The sequence below is a fragment of the Oncorhynchus mykiss genome, chromosome 23 (assembly GCF_057628025.1).
Source record: "Oncorhynchus mykiss isolate SJ-2025 chromosome 23, ASM5762802v1, whole genome shotgun sequence".
NCBI lineage: Eukaryota > Metazoa > Chordata > Actinopteri > Salmoniformes > Salmonidae > Oncorhynchus > Oncorhynchus mykiss.
Window position 1 is genome coordinate 24,082,231 of NC_143044.1, and position 21,130 is coordinate 24,103,360.

Consider the following 21,130-nt stretch of genomic DNA (forward strand, 5'->3'; position numbering starts at 1 on the left):
TTCAAGTTGTGTATTTACAGTCTTTTATGTATTTCCTTGGAATCAACTCCAAATTCAATGTTAGTCTGTCATTTAAGAGATAATGCCCGAGAAGCTGGTGTTTGGAGGATATATTGGCACGGTGTTGTTAGGCCCAAAATGAAGTTACCAACATATTCAAATAATCTTTGACATATTTTCATTAAAAACTGTATTTTAATTCATGTATTTATACTATTTCATCCTTCCACAAGATACAGTCTTGACAGTCTGCCCAAGCCAGCTAGTCGTTTGTTCTATCGGTTCGGTTGCTAGTCGTTCAGTCTTTTTGTTCTGTATCTTAGGACGCGACCAAGTCGTTCGTTCTAAATGTTGCATTGCCATACTGGCTGTCAGCGTTCCTATCCCTTGCTTGCTAGCTAGCCAACTACGGCTAACTTACAGTCACGTCAAACAGTACAGACAGAATAACAACAGTAGCTGCATTTGTTTAAGCTGTTTCATAGTGACATTTATTTGGATACATCCATAACAATGAGCTAATGAGGCACGATTTCACCTTGTATAGAAAATGGGCTCTCTCGTTAGGACACTGTTGTTCAGAGGAGCTAGCCAACAGCTAACAAAACCAATTCAAACTGAAGCTGGAAAGACTGCTAACTAGCTGCAGTTCATTTCATTGTACCTTTTTTCAATTTACATTTCTTTGTATATATCCATAAAAATGATGCCAGCTGATTCATGATTTCGACTGGCTGAGAAACGCTGCCTACCTGTCTGTCTCCTCCCAACACATTCATTACTATGGGAGAGCTGGAGATCTAATTTGAATATTGAAACAATGTTGCAAATGTCGGAGGACAGACAGCAAGGTTTATACAAATCTCTGCTGTTGAAAACAAAATGTTAGTCTAAAAGAAATGTGAGATAATATCTAAAAGCTTTTTATAGTGCCGATCAAGTTTATAAATTGCTTGGCTGGGCTGACAGTGGTTTGACAGTCAGATGGAACAGAGTAAATAGGTATTTTAAGGTGGTAACTTGTGGAATAGACACCGGCTGGAATGCGGTTTTAACCAATCAGCATTCAGGATTAGAACCACCCATTGTATAAAGTTTGTTAAGTGGCTTACAGAAATGAAATAACAAAATGTAGGCCGCTCTTTGCTAAATATGTTAACGTGAACCCATTTCCAGTCCACATTGTTCTAAGTGATTGCATGGCTTCAATAGCATTTACACAGATAGGTATATGGGTTTAGGCATACTGTAAGTTGCATTATGGCCGAGTATGGACATGCCAAACATTGTCAATAAGCAAGATTAAATGTACTATTGATCAGGCCTAAAAAGAGAACGGATAATTGCAGTCACACTTACAGGCCGCATAATTTTTCCACATGGGTATACAGTGAGGGAAAAAAAGTATTTAATCCCCTGCTGATTTTGTATGTTTGCCCATTGACAAAGAAATTATCAGTCTATAATTTTAATGGTAAGTTTATTTGAACAGTGAGAGACAGAATAAAAACAAAAAACAAGAAAAACACATGTCAAAAATGTTATAAATTGATTTGCATTTTAATGAGGGAAATAAGTATTTGACCCCCTCTCAATCAGAAAGATTTCTGGCTCCGAAGTGTCTTTTATACAGGTAATGAGCTGAGATTAGGAGCACACTCTTAAAGGGAGTGCTCCTAATCTCAGCTTGTTACCTGTATAAAAGATACCGGTTCTCAGAAGCAATCAATCAATCAGATTCCAAACTCTCCACCGTGGCCAAGACCAAAGAGCTCTGCAAGGATGTCAGGGACAAGATTGTAGACCTACACAAGGCTGGAATGGGCTACAAGACCATCGCCAATCAGCTTGGTGAGAAGGTGACAACAGTTGGTGCGATTATTTGCAAATGGAAGAAACACAAAAGAACTGTCAATCTCCCTCAGCCTGGGGCTCCATGCAAGATCTCACCTAGTGGAGTTGCAATGATCATGAGAACGGTGAGGAATCAGCCCAGAACTACATGGGAGGATCTTGTCAATGATCTCAAGGCAGCTGGGACCATAGTCACCAAGAAAACAATTGGTAACACACTACACCGTGAAGGACTGACATCCTGCAGCGCCCGCAAGGTCCCCCTGCTCAAGAAAGCACATATACATGCCCATCTGAAGTTTGCCAATGAACATCTGAATGATTCAGATGACAACTGGGTGAAAGTGTTGTGGTCAGATAAGACCAGCTCTTTGGCATCAACTCAACTCGCCGTGTTTGGAGGAGGAGGAATGCTGCCTATGACCCCAAGAACACCATCCCCGCCGTCAAACATGGAGGTGGAAACATTATGCTTTGGGGGTGTTTTTCTGCTAAGGGGACATGACAACTTCACCGCATCAAAGGGATGATGGACGGGGCCATGTACCGTCAAATCTTGGGTGAGAAAATCCTTCCCTCAGCCAGGGCATTGAAAATGGGTCGTGGATGGGTATTCCAGCATGACAATGACCCAAAACACACGGCCAAGGCAACAAAGGAGTGGCTCAAGAAGAAGCACATTAAGGTTCTGGAGTGGCCTAGCCACTTTCCAGACCTTAATCCCATAGAAAATGTGTGGAGGGAGCTGAAGGTTCGAGTTGCCAAACGTCAGCCTCAAAACCTTGATGACTAGGAGAAGATCTGCAAAGAGGAGTGGGACAAAATCCCTCCTGAGATGTATGCAAACCTGGTGACCAACTACAAGAAACATCTGACCTCTTTGATTGCCAACAAGGGTTTTGCCACCAAGTACTAAGTCATGTTTTGCAGAGGGGTCAAATACTTATTTCCCTTATTAAAATGCAAATCAATTTCTAACATTTTTGACATGCGTTTTTCTGGATTTTTTTGTTGTTATTCTGTCTCTCACTGTTCAAATAAACCTACCATTAAAATTATAGACTGATCATTTCTTTGTCAGTGGGCAAACATACAAAATCAGCAGGGGATCAAATACTTATTTCCCTCACTGTATAATATTAAAACAACATAGACTATGGAGAGTTTTGCCCACATCCAAACGTTTCCAGCAGCTGGACAAATATCCAAAATAAATAGAAAGGGAGAATGTCCGCTCACTGTTATACTTCTCCCAAATAGTCCTAAGTTTTATGAACATAATTGGAACCATTTTACAGATCAGATTGCATTCACCCATCTCCAGAAGTTTCCTTGCAAGCGCCCCACGGCAGTGACTTGTCACCATAATACCAGGAAGGTGAATCATTCTAATAAGTTTGGTTGTATTACAAATTAATGAATGACAAGCAATCCGTTTTTTAAAAACAACAACTATAAATACATGTAAAATGTAATAATATCATACAATCGTCAGGGAAAAAAACAGCCCTTCGAACAGCCCTTCGTTATAGTAGGCATAAGGGAGGGCTTGGGTTTTGAAGATATGAAATGTAAAACAAGCCATTTTTACAGGTTATAGATCACTTCTGAATACGAGGTTCGCCGTATTCCAGTGTTGCCAACCAATTTTCAGGGTAAGTTTCTAGAGGCAGGTTGATTTGTTGCTAAATTACATTGTGATGTCATTGCGTGATAACGTAAAACTGTGTCATTACATAGAATACACAATAACGTTACTCAAATTGACTGAACATCTCGGAAACAAATATGATTTGACATTTGTTCAGGTACAGACTCCCACCCTTTTCTGTACTTCTGGCTGTACAATTTTAATTGAGACATGTTGATTGATGTTGTAAGTTCTGTTCAAGATCAAACGTTCGTGACCAACTACATTCATTGGGTTTGGCTCGTTGAACCCGTACTACTGCTGCAGTCAGCCAACAATGATTTGCAATTTGCTGAAATTGCTGCTGGCCTGCTGCTGCCTGTGCACGAGCTGAGCGCCTGCTGCTGACGTCACTCACTATGCCCTTTTGCGGCCAGGCACATGTTTTGTGTCAGGAATCCACAGATGTGTTTTTTAACTCACTGAATAATGTTCACTCTATCAGTGATATAGAATCTAAACAGTGTGATGTACCAATCAAAGTTGAAGCGATTACAGAGTCTATCAAACATCTAGAGAACAATAAATCACCAGGTGTTGATGGAATTACATCAGAATTTTACTAATTATTTTCTGAACAAGTATTTGAAGTATTTTTTTAGAGAGTATTAAAAACAATGGGGCCTCCCGGGTGGCGCAGTGGTCTAAGGCACTGTGTCGCAGTGCTAGCTGTGCCACCAGAGACTCTGGGTTCGAGCCCAGGCTCTGTTGCAGCTGGCCGCGACCGGGAGGTCCATGGGGCGACACACAACTGGCCTAGCGTCGTCCGGGTTGGGGAGGGCTTGGCCGGTAGGGATATCCTTGTCTCATCACGCACTAGCGACTCCTGTGGCGGGCAGGGCGCAGTGCACGCTAACCAGGTCGCCAGGTGCACGGTGTTTCCTCTGACACATTGGTGCGGCTGGCTTCCGGGTTGGATGCGCGCTGTGTTAAGAAGCAGTGCGGCTTGGTTGGGTTTAGTTTCGGAGGATGCATGGCTCTCGACCTTCGTCTCTCCCGAGCCCGTACGGGAGTTGTAGCGATGAGACAAGACAGTACCTACCAATAATTAGATACCACAAAATTGGGGCAAAAAAGGGGGTAAAAAAAAAAATAATAAAAAAAACTATGTTCTCCCTCCTACAATGAGTCAGGGGTTAATAACACTGCCTAAAAAAGAAGTGCTGCTCATCGATAACTGGCGTCCAATTTGTCTTCTTTTAAGATTACTACTTGCAAAAAGAATGAAAGAAGTTCTGGATGCAATCATTGTTGAAACACAGTCTGGCTTCATGAGGAACAGACATATTTCTAACAATATCAGACTAGTATTAGACATACTTGACTACTCAGACTACTAACCTAATAACTGAAGACAGGTTCATATTATTTTTAGATTTTTATAAAGCATTTGACACAGTAGAGCATCAGTTCCTCTTCCATTCCCTTGAGAGACTTGGCTTTGGGGATTTTTCTGTAAGGCTATTAAGACTCTCTATGCAAATGTTAACAGCTCTATCAAATTGAAATATGGCACCTCACCTAGATTTGAGTTAAAGAGAGGAATTAGGCAAGGTTGTCCTATCTCCTCGTACCTGTTTTTATTAATCACCCAACTTCTTGCAAATTCTTTAGATAATAGTCATGTACAAGGTATTTCCATAGCTGGTAAAGAAATGATTATAAGCCAGCTGGCTGACGATACTACACTTTTTCTGAAGGACGCTAACCAAATCCCATATCGATCAATGTGATACAATACTTTTCCAAAGCGTCTGGTCTATATCTTAACATTAATAAATGTGAACTCATGGCTGTCAAAGATTGTGTGACACCTTCATATAATGGTATTCCAGTAAAAGAAGAACTTACATATTTAGGCATAACCATTACAAAGGATCAGAAGTCTAGAGGCTTACTAAATTTTAACCCTCTTATTAAAAAAAACAGAGAAGAAGCTAAATCAATAGCTACAGAGGGACTTATCTTTAAAAGGTAGAGTCCTAATAACCAAGGCTGAAGGTGTCTCTAAACTACCACATGACACTCTATCTTTATATCTTGACAGTAAAATAAGCAAGGAGATAGACCAGATGCTTTTCAACTTTCTGTGGAGAAACGTACCCATTACATTAGGACAACTGTTGTAATGAACACTTATGAGAATGGTGGGCTGAATTTTCTGGACTTTACTACCTTAAATAATACTTTTAAGATCAATTGGATAAAACAATTCCTAAGAAGACCCACTTCTGTCTGGAATTTTATTCCTCATCATGTCTTCTCTACTTTTGGTGGCCTTAACTTCATGTTGGTTTGCAATTATAATATTGACAAAGTTCCAGTGAAACTTTCTGCTTTTCATCTGTAGGTTTTCTTGTCATGGTCCCTAATTTAGAAACACAATTTTTCTCCACACAGATATTATATATGAAATAATCGGGATATATTGTATAAAATACTTATTTGTTTTTAGATGATTGGTTTTGAAATAATATTCTATTGGTGAGCCAACTGGTAAATGCAGAGGGTCTTTTACTCAGTTATAAGGAATTCTTATCACTTTACAAGGTCCCTGTAACACCTAAAGATTTTGCAATTGTTTTAGATGCCCTTCCCTCAGGTGTTGCTCTATTATTCAGGAACGTGTCAAGACCTGACCCTCAGAGCCTACCTTCTATTGACCCTGTTAACTCATCAGGAGGAAAGATTTGTTTCTCTTTTGGTCCATTCAACAACAGAGCGATACGACCCTTGTTTCAGCAGGATGTTGTATCTATAACTTTTGGTCCATTCAACAACAGAGCGATACGATCCTTGTTTCAGCAGGATGTTGTATCTATAGCTTTTGGTCCATTCAACAACAGAGCGATACAATCCTTGTTTCAGCAGGATGTTGTATCTATAACTTATGTCATTCCTTATTGGAATGGATTTATTGATCATATCTGTTGGAAAAAAAGTTTGGATGCTGCCACACACATACCTAGTTGTTAACAAAATTAAGGAAGTTTGCTTTAAAATTATTCATAAATATTATCCTGCCAACCACTATATGAAGAAGTTTAAGGAAAACAAACTCAAATTGCTCCTTTTGTAATGACCACCCAGAAACAGTGTTGCATCTTTTTTGGCATTCTATTCATGTAAGAAAACTGTGGCAAGACATCAGTAGATTTATAATTGAACACATTTATGAAGATCTTACACTATTGTGGAGAGATGTACTGCTTGGATTATTTACCTATGATTGGAATAAACTGAAAAAAATGTACATTTACAAACAAAAAAACACATTTTCTTACCCTACAAAAATAAATTGAACTGTATTTTAAGACAATTAAATACTCTACTAACAAAAAAGCTGTTAGAATTATAAGTGCATGTACAGTATGTTCCTTAAGGTCCTTGTGTAAGGTGATATTGTACCCCCTAGCTCAATTGTCCATTATATATAATTGATATATTCTTGTGTTCCCTCATGTACTCTCTGTATTGATTTGTTGTTAATACAACAAAAAGGAAAGGCACATGTTTTGTGACTGAGCGTGCATTTTAGCATTTTAGCATTTGAGTCACTTTTCAAAAGTTGCTAAAAGTTCCAAATAAATGTTTTAAAGTAGCTAAATTTGTTGCTAGGTGCTGTTTGAAAAAAAGTTGCCAGGGTAGTCTAAAAAGTTGCTAAATCTAGCAACAAAATTGCTAAATTGGCATCACTGCAGAATTCACCGAGGTTCTCATCTCTCGTTTCATGATGGGCATGACCATGCAGCCTACATCATGGAGGGGGGTAGGCTATGCTTGGTTTTTAATAAAATAAAACAAAATGGGCAAGAAATGTGTTTTTAAGTCTTTAAATAGGAAGTATACTGGCACCAAAAGCACATTACTCTACTCTTGTTCCATTGCACATATGAGCAGTGTGTATCACAGCTGGATAGGCTGCGTTTCCGCAGTCAAAATTCAAGCCATTACCAACTGCGTTACCTCTAAAACCAGCTTTTGGTTGGTCTTAAATATCCCTATCAGCGCTGCCGGAAATTAACACTTTGGGTCAAGTTTTTAAGGACATGCCTAAAATACACCCGCTCATCTGAGCAGTAGTGAGCTGTTATAAAACAGGTAAATTGCCGAATCTGGTTTTAGCGCTAGAAAATGCTACTACGCCAGTTTTTACTTGATGAAATTGCAAAACGAACGTGCGTTTGACCCTAGCGCCGCCTTAAACCAGCCAAAAATAGAGCCATGCGTCTTTGAACAACACTCTGATTACAAGATTCAAGATTGACCCGTTAGAACTTTCAACAGATCTTTTTAACAAACAACTTGTTGGGTTTAACGTTTCCTTTAGAGATTAAAATGTTTTTGAAGGAATGGGTGGGGTAGTTGCTGATCGCTCGATGTTAAATTTATAATGATTTATAATCTGTTGAGTTTTGTCTTTTGTAAAACGTAAACCCAAACTTTCTGTTATGTATCATGCCACTGTTTAATCTGGAAACAGAGTTGATGTGTTTGGTTAACCTGAATAGAAACATTTTATATTTTGAATAATTATGTCAAGTAGGAGATTACATTTATTTTATCAGCTGGACTTGGTCACTGGTATGTTGAGTTTGTCTTTTGCACTGGTTTGTCCTTATGTTTGCTGTCTGGTAATTTGTAGAAAATCAAATATGTGAGTTTATGTAGGGTTAATTTATGAGTTTAATTGAGGCTGATTTATTTGTTTCTGTCGGGTGAATAACCTCTAGCTATTGTTGTTTTGTCAGTACCTCCCCCTCAGACCAGGATGTTTGCTGGAGAGACCTCACTCTGTCCTGGCTGTGAAAAAGTGGTCTATTTTGGTAAGTTTTGGTCAGATTGTTCATGATTGATTTATGATATAAACATTGAGCACTCAACTATGCATTATGTGCTTTTTTATTTTTCTATGTTGGACTGATAGTTCAAGTGGTCACTTCGCAGACTCTTATATTTTCAAAGTGAACTACAGTGAGTGCATACATTTTTGGTATGTGATCACTGTGGGAATTGAGCCCAAGTACCTACCAGTACCTACTTTTTCTTAATTATCCTGACATGCCAGTTGAATGAGGTAATCATAGTGAGGGGTTTGTCTGTCTCTGCAGCAGAGAAGGTGATGTCCCTGGGTAGGAACTGGCACAGACCCTGCCTGCGCTGTGAGAGGTGTAAGAAGACACTGACCTCTGGTGGACATGCTGAGGTATTACATCCACATTAATACTGTCAACTACAGTTACTGATGACCTGAAGCGATGGCTGCTTTTAAGATCAACATCAGTGTTTCTGTGTTGAAATTCACAAGTAAGGTTGATTTGATTGATTTTATTATTAAAGTGTCTTGCATTTTCAGGATGTCTAGCACACATGGACTTATAAGACAATCTGAAGATGCATTGATGTTGGTCAATTAAATCATACATAGAAGTGATTTAGCTCATCTAGTAGGCTCGTGTCACTGGGCAGCTTGCGGCTGTGCTTCCCTTTGTAGTCTGTAATAGTTTGCAAGCCCTGCCACATAAAATGAGCGTCGGAGCCAGTGTACAGTAGTATGATTCAATCTTAGTCCTGTATTGACACTTTGCCTGTTTGATGGTTCGTCGCAGGGCATAGCAGGATTTCTTGTAAGCTTCCGGGTTAGAGTCACACACCTTGAAAGCGGCAGCTCTACCCTTTAGCTCAGTGCGAATGTTGCTTGTAATCCATGACTTCTGGTTGGGGTATGTACGTACAGTCATTGTGGGGACGACGTCCTCGATGCACTTATTGATAAAGCCAGTGACTGATGTGGAGTACTCCTCAATGCCATCGGAAGAATCCCGGAACATGTTCCAGTCTGTGATAGCAAAACAGTCCTGTAGTTTAGCATCTGCTTCATCTGACCACTTTTTTATAGACCGAGTCACTGGTGCTTCCTGCTTTCATTTTTGCTTTTAAGCAGGAATCAGGAGGATAGTTTTGGTTGGATTTACCAAATGGAGGGAGAGCTTTGTACGCGTCTCTGTGTGTGGAGTACAGGTGATCTACAATTGTTTTCCCTCTGGTTGCACATTTAACATGTTGATAGAAATTTGGTAGAACTGATTTAAATTTTCCTGCATTAATGTCTCCGGCCACTAGGAGCGCCGCCTCTGGGTGAGTGGTTTCCTGTTTGCTTATTTCCTTATGCAGCTGACTGAGTGCGGTCATAGTGCCATCATCTGTCTGTGGTGGTAAATAAACTGCCACGAAAAGTATAGCTGAAATCTCTCAAGGCATGTAGTGTGGCCTGCAGTTTGTCACAATATACTCTACTTCAGGTGAGCAAAATCTAGAGACTTCCTTAGATTTTGTGCACCAGCTGTTGTTTACAAATATGCACAGACCGCCCCCCCTCGTCTTACTGGAGTGTGCTGTTCTATCTTGCCGGTGCAGCGTATATCCCGCTAGCTGAATATCCATGTCGTCATTCAGCCACGATTCCGTGAAACATTTGATATTATAGATTTTGCTGTCCCGTTGGTAGGATATCCGTGATCGTACCTTGTCTAATTTATTGTCCAATGATTGCACGTTTTGTCTAATTCAAGGTGAGTGATCGCTGTCCTGATATCCAGAAGCTCTTTTTTTGCCGTAAGATACCGTTGCAGAAACACTATGTACAAAATAAGTTTAAAAAATGTAAATTGAAAAAAATAATGTTTCCCTTGTTACAGCATGATGGGATACCTTATTGCCACGTCCCTTGCTACGGCATCCTGTATGGACCAAAAGGAGTGAACATCGGCAAGGTGGGCTGTTACATCTATGAGAAGGAAGACGTGGAGCAAACTGAAATACCCAGCCAGTCCTAACCACACACTAAAAGTGAGATGAATGGGGTTTCTGTTTGATTAGGGTAATTTCAGTGACTGAATTGAGTGACTGAAGTGATTCACTGACTGAATTGACAGGTATTGCAATGGAACTGACCACATGCTTGCTGATAAACATGAGGTATTTTTGTGTGTATTTTTACTTATTGTTTGTATAACGTAATAATGTTTCAGAATATTTAAATCACTTTTGCAACCTGCTAAGCACACAGATTTATAAAATATGTATTTAACAACAGGTTCATATCCAGTATTAAAGATTGATTGCATACATTTGCCAATGGTTATGGTGAGGAAGAATGCATAGAGAGTTATGATACGTTATCAAAGATAATATTTTGTTCCTCATTCATATGAAACAGAAAGGAGTCTTTACTAAATAAGATAATGCAGTATTGCAATTGAGTGGAAAATTTGAATTTGTATAGGAGGAATAAAATGAATTATGCTTGTCTTGTTTCATTAAATCAGTGCTAGGTTTGAATGTTGTTTTTGATGTGGAACAAACACAATGAGATTACTTGAAAAGGTGTTTGAAAATTGTTGTTGGTGCACATTTGGGCATGTAAAAAAATATTTACAGAAAGAATATCTTAGTATCAATTTTCCCCCTCATCGTTGGCCTTTGATTTTAGAGGGATTTCTGTTGTTTCCACAACTTGGGATCCAGCCAAACTTTTCCTAGAATTGTACATAAAAAGAATAAACACATAGTCATTGATAAAACACTATGATATTCATAATCATCAATAACCATATTTGCAAAGAATTTACAGATTGTACCCTGGCAAAATGCTTGCTTGAGAAATTGTGGTTTGCTAGGTTTAGGCTAGTATTTTAGAATTGTAGCAACTAGGCAATGGCGGAGCGATTTCTGCATATTTAGCCTTTAATAGATGCATTGTGATCTGTCTAGTGCGCTGCTCTTTAACGCACCTTGGATTGAATCTCAACCTAAGTGTCTATATCTCAGAGGCTATATCATATCCTGTCTGCCCATCCTCAATGTCCTGAATGGTCTCTGGTAGACAGCGGTCACGTGTCTCAGGCAGCATCCTGGCCACCAGGCTAGCCAGCAGGGCTATGGAGCAGAGGAGGACCTGCGGAAGGTCCCTCCACACCTCGTCAAGCAGCAGAATGAGAGGGGCCAGAGAAACCCCCAGGCGACCCATGGACGAGTTGTAGCCCATGCCATTCTGCCTGAAAGACAGAGAGAGAAATATACAGAACACACATTTTTGACCTGTCTGTCTTTAGTTACACTTTAAATCGGAGACACAGGTGTGATTTACCTGACCACAGTAGGGAACAGCTCAGAACTGTATAACACGACAGTTGTGAAGGATGCTGCCGAGCAACCCTTCCCCAGCATCGCCACCACCGTCCTTAAAACAAACATGTCTGAAGTGGAGGAGAGGAACGACATGACTTTCCTTTAAGTCAACGTTTCCCACCATATTTAAATATTTAGGATGAGTTCATGAATAACTGAAAAAGACTGGAACACACGCCAGCAGAACTCGATGATAACTTGTGTAGAGTTGTGATAACTCCTTTAGAGATGTGATAACTTGTGTAGAGTTGTGATAACTCCTTTAGAGATGTGATAACTTGTTTAGAGATGTGATAACTTGTGTAGAGTTGTGATAACTCATTTAGAGATGTGATAACTTGTGTAGAGTTGTGATAACTCCTTTAGAGATGTGATAACATGTGTAGAGTTGTGATAACTCGTGTAGAGATGTGATACTGCCAGGGTATGTTCTAACCCAGCTCTAACACACCTGATTCATCTAAGCATGGTCTTCAATTTAGAAAACTATAGTTGAATCAGGTAGTATATCAGTGCTGCACTAGAGGAAGGGAAGTATTAGTTGACAGCTCCAATACATTATAAGATGTCTCCTGGACTTGAATTGACCGCCTCCCTGATCCCCCACAAAAAAAGCACTCACCTCGGGGTAGGAAAATGTTAATAGCGAGACAGATTCCAGCTCCTAACAGAGATCCTACTTCTGTGTTTCTCCTGCCCACCTTATCCAGAAGGTAGTACACTGATAGTGTGACTGGGAGCTCTATGGCACCATACACAAACTGGGTTAGATATATGTTGAGCCCAAATCCAGTGATGTTGAAGCTAATGCCATAATATGTTGAAGCCACACCATACCTTTGGGATGAGAAATCAGGTTGGCATTGCTGGTGTTGTCAAACAGTGTAGAGCTATGTCATGTGTTTTGACACAGTTTGAGGTGAGCTAAAAGTCTAATTTAAAGTTGAATTTACATTTCAGGATATTCTCTTATGTGGATATTAGATCAAAACGGTCAAATGAAATCTTACCCAACTTGATAGCATCAATACATTCCTACATTATTGTGTGTAACCAGACATGATGAACATGCGTTTACTAAAGCAACTTGTATCAGATATCATGAGACCGGGGATATTCACCACACTATGCCTGTGAGTAGAGCCAGTCTCCTCATCTTTGGGGTCCTGACCAAGTCCAGGTAGGAGTAGGTTCTGTCTTTTCTCTCTGTCACAATGATACTGGACAGAGTCTGGTGGCGAGAAGAACAGAGGTGGATCAGTTGCTGAATCTCAAATCAACCCCTAGACTTGATCTCCTCGACGAACCTGTAGATATGAAAAGATTGGATATACATAAGCAATATGGAAAAAATCCCACCCAGGCTTTAAGAGGTCCTAGGTCTATTTGTGCTGTCTTGCCAACTCTGACCATAGGAGTTAGCAAGACAGTCCCTGTGCACAAGAAGGCCAAAGTAACCTGCCTAAATAACTATCGCTCCATAGCACTCACATCTGCAGCCATGAAATGCTTTGAAAGGAAGGTTATGGCTCACATCAACACCATCATCCCAGACACCCTAGACCCACTCCAATTCGCATAACACCCAAACAGATCCACATATGACACAATCTCTATTGCGCTCCACACTGCCCTTTCCCACCTGGACAAAAGGAACACCAACGTTAGAATTCTGTTCGTTGACTACAGCTCAGCGTTCAACACCATAGTGCCCTCCAAGCTCATTACTAAGCTAAGGACCCTGGGACTAAACACCTCCCTCTGCAACTGGATCCTCAACTTCCTGACGGGCTGCCCCCTGGTGGTGAGGGTAGGCAACAACACATCCGCCACGCTGTCCCTCAACACAGGGCCCACTGACACTCTTGCACTGGCTCTATGCACAGTCACTGGACTCTACCCACTCATACGACACTGACACTCTAACACTAACATATACACACACACACACACACACACACTACATATGCTCACACACACAAAAAACATAAACACATCCCATATTGACTCCACACACACGTACACTTTCACACTCTTTTATACTCTTCACATGCTGCTGCTACTCTGTTTATTATCTATCCTGATTGCCTAGTCACTTTTACCCCTGCCTACATGTAAATGTTACCTCAATTACCTCAACTACCTCGTACCCCAAGCACATTGACTCGGTATCCTTGTATATACTGTAGCCTTGTTGTTTTATTGTGTTACTATTTTGTGTTAATTTCCTTTTTATTTGGTCATTTCTGTTAAGTAAGTATTTCACTGTATAATCGACACCTGGTGTACTCAGCGCATGTGGCAAATACAATTTGATTAGATTTGTGCACAGACAGATCTGGAACCAGGCTAGAAGGAAGAGTGAAGGAATTTAAATAACCATATTGCTTAAACTTATCCTATCCTGGCAATTGCTTACCTCTGGTGTAATTTTGGATGCAAACTCCTGCTTCTGGTTAATCTGGGCACATTGTTGCAAATAATAGTTTGCTTTCTCAAACTTCCCATTGGCTATGAGCCACCTGGCTGACTCAGGTATCCACCTATTGGAGGAGGTAAAGATGTTATTCCCAATAACACAGCAACTGTTAACTGTCCATTCATTTGTTCGTTAGTCCCTCCCTCCCTCCCTCTGACCTCCATGTGAGTAGGGCCAGGACGAGAGGTGAGGTGACCACTATGGTCAGCTGTCTCCAGTCGTTCACACAATAGGCTATGGCTGGAATCATGGAGTTCCCAAACGTCCAGGACAGGCTGTCAATCACTCCCACTAATTTTCTGTGCTCAATGTCCACCCACTCCACACCTGAGGATGGCACAACGCAACACCAGATGAGTCAAGGATAGTCTCTGAGACACCACGTGGGTTGTCTGTATTCATCTAGTGGTGGGTGGGCTTTGTGTGTGTGTGTGTGTGTGTGTGTGTGTGTGTGTGTGTGTGTGTGTGTGTGTGTGTGTGTGTGTGTGTGTGTGTGTGTGTGTGTGTGTTTGGTTGTGTTTGGTTGTGTGCATGTGTGTGTGTATAATCACTGAGTACTGATGAGATGATGACGATGCCAGTGATGCCGAACCCAGTGAAGAACCTGAGCACAGCAAACATTATGAAGGAGGTGGAGAAAGCACTGGCAACACCAAACAGCATGCCAGAGATATAGGACACCAGGAGCATGGTCTTCCTACCAAACCTAGAGAAAAAAGACAATGTGAAGATAAAGTGAACAGAAAAATGTCTAATTACATTAAGTAACTTTCTCCGAGCTAGAATGGCCCATAAGGCCTATTTCCTGTCTCTGTAGTGTGAGGCAACTCCCCTCTTTCAGTTAGAAATATAATAAGATAAGCTTATGTAAAGAGAATACAAATAGAAATGTCCCCTTAATTTGATTGATTTAAAAAATATTAAAGACCAAATGTAGCTGTTTTTATATCAATGTCAAATTGTCAGTCTCTCTTGGATCAAAGTAGAGGAAAGATAAATGTTAATGTGAGAAGTATTAATGTGTTGAAATAGCTCTGACAGACAAACTTACCCCACCAGACATGCCACCCACCAGGGGTCTCTACACAGCCCCAAATCCAGAATGAATTCAAGGAACTCCCTTCCATTTCAAATTACGCAAGCAAACAGCAAAATGTACTTTAATAAATAAATAAAATCATCACAATGCCCTTTCTTTTCTTTTTTTACGGGGTAGATCAGCTTTAATATTGCAGATAGATTGTAGCTTCCCTCAATGTAATTGTCTTCATAATTTCCAATCCCCCCTATCTTACCCTAATAACTCATAGGCATATGTGTACTGATGTATGTATGCGTGTAATTGCAAGATGTTACTGAATGTAAATGTACTATATGAACATGAAAATTTAATATATGAATGTATTAGGATGTAGGCATAGAGTAATGGGTCTCTCTGTTTCTCTCAGTGTTGTGTTAGTAGGACCTTTCTAGGTCCTATTGTTATTATTTTAAATGTGTGTAGTTAAGTCCTTGAGCTGTTCCTGTCTATTGATGTTCTGTAATATGTCATGTTTTATGTTTCATGTGGACCCCAGGAAGTGTAGCTGCTGGTTCAGCAATAGCTAATGTCGCCAAGCCCACTGGCTACAGGTTATCTACAAGTCTCTGCTAGGTGAAGCCCCGCCTTATCTCAGCTCACTGGTCACCATAGCAGCACCCACTCGTAGCACGCGCTCCAGCAGGTATATCTCACTGGTCACCCCCAAAGCCAATTCCTCCTTTGGTTGCCTTTCCTTCCAGTTCTCTGCTGCCAATGACTGGAACAAACTGCAAAAATCACTGAAACTGGAGACTCATATCTCCCTCACTAGCTTTAAGCACCAGCTGTCAGAGCAGCTCACAGATCACTGCACCTGTATATAGCCCATCTGTAAACAGCCCATCTATCTACCTCATCCCCATACTGTATTTATTTATTTATCTTGCTCCTTTGCACCCCAGTATCTCTACTTGCACATTCATCTTCTGCCGATCTACCATTCCAGTGTTTAATTGCTATATTGTAATTACTTCGCCACCATGGCCTATTTATTTCCTTAACTTACCTCATTTGCACTCACTGTATATAGACTTTTTGTTTTCTTTTTTTCTACTGTATTATTGACTGTATGTTTTGTTTATTCCATGTGTAACTCTGTGTTGTTGTATGTGTTGAATTGCTATGCTTTATCTTGGCCAGGTCACAGTTGCAAATGAGAACTTGATCTTAACTAGCCTACCTGGTTAAATAAAGGTGAAATAAAAAATATATTTAAAAAATGGGGACATAGCCGAGAGAAGATGTTTGCGGGTGGGGGTGCTGCAATTCTTTTTGCATACGGGTGGGGGTGCTGCAATTATTTTTGCATACGGCTGTATCGGTCTGATAATACAGGAGTAGTAAAGGCTCAATACAATACTTTTGTGGGAGAAAAAAGTGTCTCCCGAACTGCAGAGGGTTAAATGCAGAAGACACATTTCACTTGAAGGCATTCAGTTGTACAACTGACTAAGTATCCCCCTTTCCTATATTTGTCCGCTAATACGGGAAAGGCCAGACCGCAGCCGTCTATGCTGAAGAGGCCGGCATTTTCTGAGCTAAACTGACAAAGACACACCTCCAACAACACATAAAACCTCACATAATTCTGCCCAAAAACAATTACAATTTCTCTCAACAGTGGCATGTGGACTTTTTAGGTGAGCGCTGATGCCTGTAATAAGTAGTGCCCACTTTGTGAAAGGCAGGGGCACATTATATTTTGCTTGTCCATTCCCAGCGTGCTTCTCCAGGGTGCTGTTGGAGAGACGTATCGCTGCCACGCTCCACCAACATTCCGTCATGTAGCAGATATAGCATATGGTAGAAAGAGTATGTGGCTTTTTCTGTAGCTTACAGGCTGGAGATAAAATGTATAAGTAATGGGACAGACACTTTTTACATCATGCAGGTTTCTCTGATAAAATACCCTAACCTATAAGGCGCCTAATCATATAAAAAAAATATGCTGACATGTTAACAAACCACATATACTAAAAACAGGCCAAAGTAAAATTGACAATATGGAATGGATAATCAGGCTACTCAAAACTGCTGTCCAGAAGTTTCACCCCTTGAGCTAAATTGTCATGATCATTGGTTTCAAGTTTGTATCCATAGCGAAAAATAAAATACTTATGCATTTCCCACTGTGTAAACACATTGCAAATAGGCTCAGGATAACTCCTGATAAAGTTTGGTAGATGATATTCATAGCTTAAACAGCCAAATTGTTTAGTGTGGTGGAAATGTAATATGGATTAGTCACAGGAATCAGGACTAATAAGGCCAATGGAAAAGCTTGTTTTAGAAACAGTGGGACTAAGACATGGATGAGCATTCATAAAATTACATTGCAGGCAGACACTGTAGGATCCACCCCAGTAAGCACAGACCGACGCCAATGTCTTTTGGGTGTCTTTTTTTGGTCCTGCCTGGACCAGCAATCTTTTTGTTTGGTGCAGTCTAGACCGGTCTTGATTTCCACACCCACAGACGTTAGTTTTTGGTCCAGTCTAGACCAGCCTTGATTTTGCTCAACTAAAGACGCCTATGTTTGGGTCGGATTTGGTGTGGTCACAACCGGCCTTGATTTCTGGAAAATATATATCGTCTTTTCACTTTTCATTCAGAACCTAGATTGAACCTAACTTCAATGTCTGGAAGATACGGATTTTAGACGTCTTTTCAACATAATTTTGCTTACTCTGAGTATTCTAGTTTTGCAGGGGGAATATGTTTGTCTCACCTAGGGTGGCAGAATTGCCAGGACCAGCCCTGAATACAGGTGTAATAAAGGCCCAGTGCACTACTTTTGTAAAAAAAAAGAAAGTTTCCTGCAGCTAAAGACGGAAGAGTTGTAAAGGCCAAGTATTATTCTTTTTACAAATAATAAATAAATATTCCCATTTTTCAAGGTGCTTCAGCACCCTCAGAACTCCCATGGCTATGAATGGGGATACTAAAAAAATATTAAATACTAAATACTAAACCTAATACAATTAGGTACCATAAAACAGTTTTCTATTCAAGTAAAAAAATATATATAAAATAATGCTTTTTAGAAATATAATTATTTCTCAAGCAATAATTTTGAGGGGAAAACTTTTATAGGTTTGGAATTCTCTTTGTTATTGGTAAATTAACAAATTTGCCACCTGGTGATGTCACCAGGCAAGCCACAACTCCACCCATGCAAAACCTGCTGATTAGAAGGTCCTGTATGTTGTATTTTCAACCAGCAACTACACTATATATAAAAAAGTATGTGTGGATTCGGCTATTTCAGCCATACCTGTTGCTGACAGGTGTCTAAAATCAAGCACACAGCCATGCTGTCGCCACAGACACACATTGGCAGTAGAATGGCCTTACTGAAGAGCTCATTGACTTTCATTGAGGCACCGTCATAGGATAACACCTTTCCAACAAATTATTGTAAAATTTCTGCCCTGCTAGAGCTGCCCCGTTCAACTGTCTAGGAGCACGAGCGGCTCAGCCACGAAGTGGTAGGCTACCTGCCCCAATGCATAGTGCCAACTGTAAAGTTTGGTGGAGGAGGAATAATGGTACGGGGCTGTTTTTCATGGTTTGGGCTAGGCCCCTTAGTTCCAGTGAAGGGAAATATTAACGCTCCAGCATACAATGACATTCTAGATGATTCTGTGCTTCCAACTTTGTGGCAACAGTTTGGGGAAGGCCCTTTTCTGTTTCAGCATGACAATGCCCCCATGCACAAAGCAAGGTCCATACAGAAATGGTTTGTTGAGATTGGTGTGGAAGAACTTGACTGGCGTGGACAAAGTTCTGAGCTCAACCCCATTGAACAGCTTTGGGATTAATTGAAACGCTGAGAGCACTGAACACTGCGAGCCAGACCTAATCACCCAACATCAGCACCCAACCTCACTAATGCTCTTGTGGCTGAAAGGAAGCAAGTCCCAGCAGCAATGTTCCAACATCTAGTGGAATGGCTTCCCAGAAGAGTGGAGGCTGTTATAGTAGCAAAGAGTGGACCAACTCTATATTAATGCCCATGATTTTCAAATAAAATGTTAGACAAGCAGGTGCCCAAATACTTTTGGTCATGTAGTATATCCGGAAAAAACACAAGCCCTTTTTTTTAACACTTTTACGGTGTTAGTTTAATCAGCGGCAAAGAACAGGAAAAATTAATTTTGACTGCACTGGGCCTTTAACAACTTAACAACTTTTTTGTTTCCATTCAGAGACAGTCTACTTCATGGTTTTAGGTCATCTTGGAAATCCAGAACAAAAATCTCAAGTAATTGCATCAGATGCTTGAATAAGATCTGGGGAAAGACATGTTAGGAAATGTACTAGAATGAGGAGGGGAAGCAGAGCGGTAGCTCCACCCTCCTCTCTTTCCAAGTTACTGGCGGGTCTATTGGCCAAAAGATGCTAACAGTGATGCATTGACGGTTCCTCATCAGTCATTGCATCCGCACATTCTGTTGACAGACACTACCACACCAGTTATGTTACGTGCGTCTGTACACTGTACAAGAGATTTGTTTTAAGGTAACTCTAAAATCCACTGTCTATGAATTTATAAATGATTGTTAACTTACCTGTCACTCAGACTACCAAAGGTCATTGCTCCGAACATCACTCCCAAGAAGAAGATGGTGGCCGTCGCCTTATTTTTCCCTTTCTGGTCACACACCAAGTTCCACTGATGTAAGAGGTAGAAATAAGAATAAACAGACAACACATTCAAGGTACCGTATAAAAGAGAACAGTCTCTCTACTTCCATTTTGTGAAATAATTTAATTGAGTAGCTAGCACTGCAACAATATTCAATGAGATTTTTCGAGATTTGTACTTACAAATAATACTTCATTTCTATGCAACCATGTGTAGTGGTCGAAGAATGACATTCAATGAGTACAACATGGCCTATTATTCAATTAGACATTCATTGACTACATTTTTACCTATAGTCTAGTGACAAAAAGACAGAAAAGCTTACCTCTGTAGCCAGAGTGGATTTGAAGGTGCTGTTGTCATATACCCATCCATTCTGACAGGGGACTGTAGCTAGGTCACTGCCATTGGAGTTGGACAGGAGGTGGAACTGGGGTTCTGGGAACATCTTGCAGGAGCTTGGAGTCCCATCTTCTTGTACTGGAATAGTGACAGTCAGTCTCTGCTCCTGGGTCAGATTCTCAAAGATGCCCTCATCATCCAGAGTGCTGAGGTCACAGCGGTGAGAGGGCACAGCCGCTATAAAGTTACCCAGCATAAAGTGACAAGGCAGGGTGAATCGAGCAACGAAGCTGATGATAATGATCATAATCTGGAACCGTCCAAATCCATTGATATCCGAGAGTAGGTGCTCAAACTTCATCTTCCACTTGGTCCAGACAGACTTCTTGTAATACTGAAAGCACAGCAATCACACTCATTCACATTCGTACTTTGGAACCAAGAAAATATTTCATAATCTTTTACCAAGTCTAAAGGTTGTCTGTCTGTTGGTCCAACTGTCTCATTGTTAGTTAAACCTTGCGAAACAGATCAATCTTTTACTGTGCAAAATAAATTAAATAAACCACTTCTGCTTGTTAAAGAATGCCTTCATATACATTAATTGGTGATGCATTGACAGCAAGTAGTTGCTTGAGCAACTAAAGAATATTTCACCATTTCAAAGTTTCAGGAATTCAATAATATGTGAACAGTTCAAAAAGAGAATGGAACATGATGTCTGTGCTTTTCAAACTCCATTGCTCATTGTCAAGCCAAACATACCATGGCAATGAGTGACAAGTACTTGACAGCATGATGGCACCAACAGACTGGGACTTGTTCCCACCCAAGTTTTTAGACAAA

General features: G+C 40.4%; 2 protein-coding genes across 6 annotated transcripts in view; one reads left to right on the forward strand and one right to left on the reverse strand.

Moving 5' to 3' along the window:
• The window catches only part of LOC110502624 (cysteine-rich protein 3), a 31,146-nt gene extending 20,261 nt beyond the window's left edge, over positions 1-10,885 (forward strand). For both annotated transcript variants that reach the window (XM_021580805.3, XM_090217141.1), the window contains 3 exons: positions 8,296-8,370; positions 8,656-8,750; positions 10,243-10,885. In XM_021580805.3, the coding sequence (XP_021436480.1) occupies positions 8,296-8,370; positions 8,656-8,750; positions 10,243-10,380 (308 nt within the window). In that variant the 3' untranslated portion in view covers positions 10,381-10,885. The remainder of the gene's footprint in view (positions 1-8,295; positions 8,371-8,655; positions 8,751-10,242) is intronic.
• Positions 6,643-20,766, reverse strand: LOC110502621 (solute carrier family 22 member 7-like). 4 transcript variants are annotated; one of them, XM_090217137.1, is made up of 9 exons: positions 20,268-20,764; positions 19,866-19,969; positions 14,765-14,919; positions 14,372-14,540; positions 14,154-14,277; positions 12,856-12,965; positions 12,357-12,571; positions 11,694-11,802; positions 8,858-11,601 (listed from the first exon to the last, which is right to left on the reverse strand). In XM_090217137.1, the coding sequence occupies exons 1-9, from the start codon at positions 20,643-20,645 to the stop codon at positions 11,364-11,366; spliced, it is 1,602 nt and encodes a 533-aa protein (XP_090073263.1). In that variant the 5' UTR covers positions 20,646-20,764; the 3' UTR covers positions 8,858-11,363. The 4 variants fall into 4 exon arrangements, with proteins under 4 accessions (XP_090073264.1, XP_090073263.1, XP_090073265.1 ...); XM_090217138.1 differs by lacking the exons at positions 11,694-11,802; positions 12,357-12,571 and having other exon boundaries at positions 6,643-11,601; positions 20,268-20,762; XM_090217139.1 differs by lacking the exons at positions 14,372-14,540; positions 14,765-14,919 and having other exon boundaries at positions 20,268-20,766.
• Between the last annotated feature and the right edge of the window lie 364 nt (positions 20,767-21,130).

Coding starts and splice junctions, on each gene's coding strand:
- LOC110502621 (XM_090217137.1), bottom strand. CDS start 20,645: ATGAAGTTTGAGCACCTACTCTCGGATATCAATGGATTTGGACGGTTC. Junction 12,966..14,153: donor CATCCAAAATTACACCAGAG/GTAAGCAATTGC, acceptor TCTCGCCACCAG/ACTCTGTCCAGTATCATTGT. Junction 11,602..11,693: donor CTGTTCCCTACTGTGGTCAG/GTAAATCACACC, acceptor TCTGTCTTTCAG/GCAGAATGGCATGGGCTACA.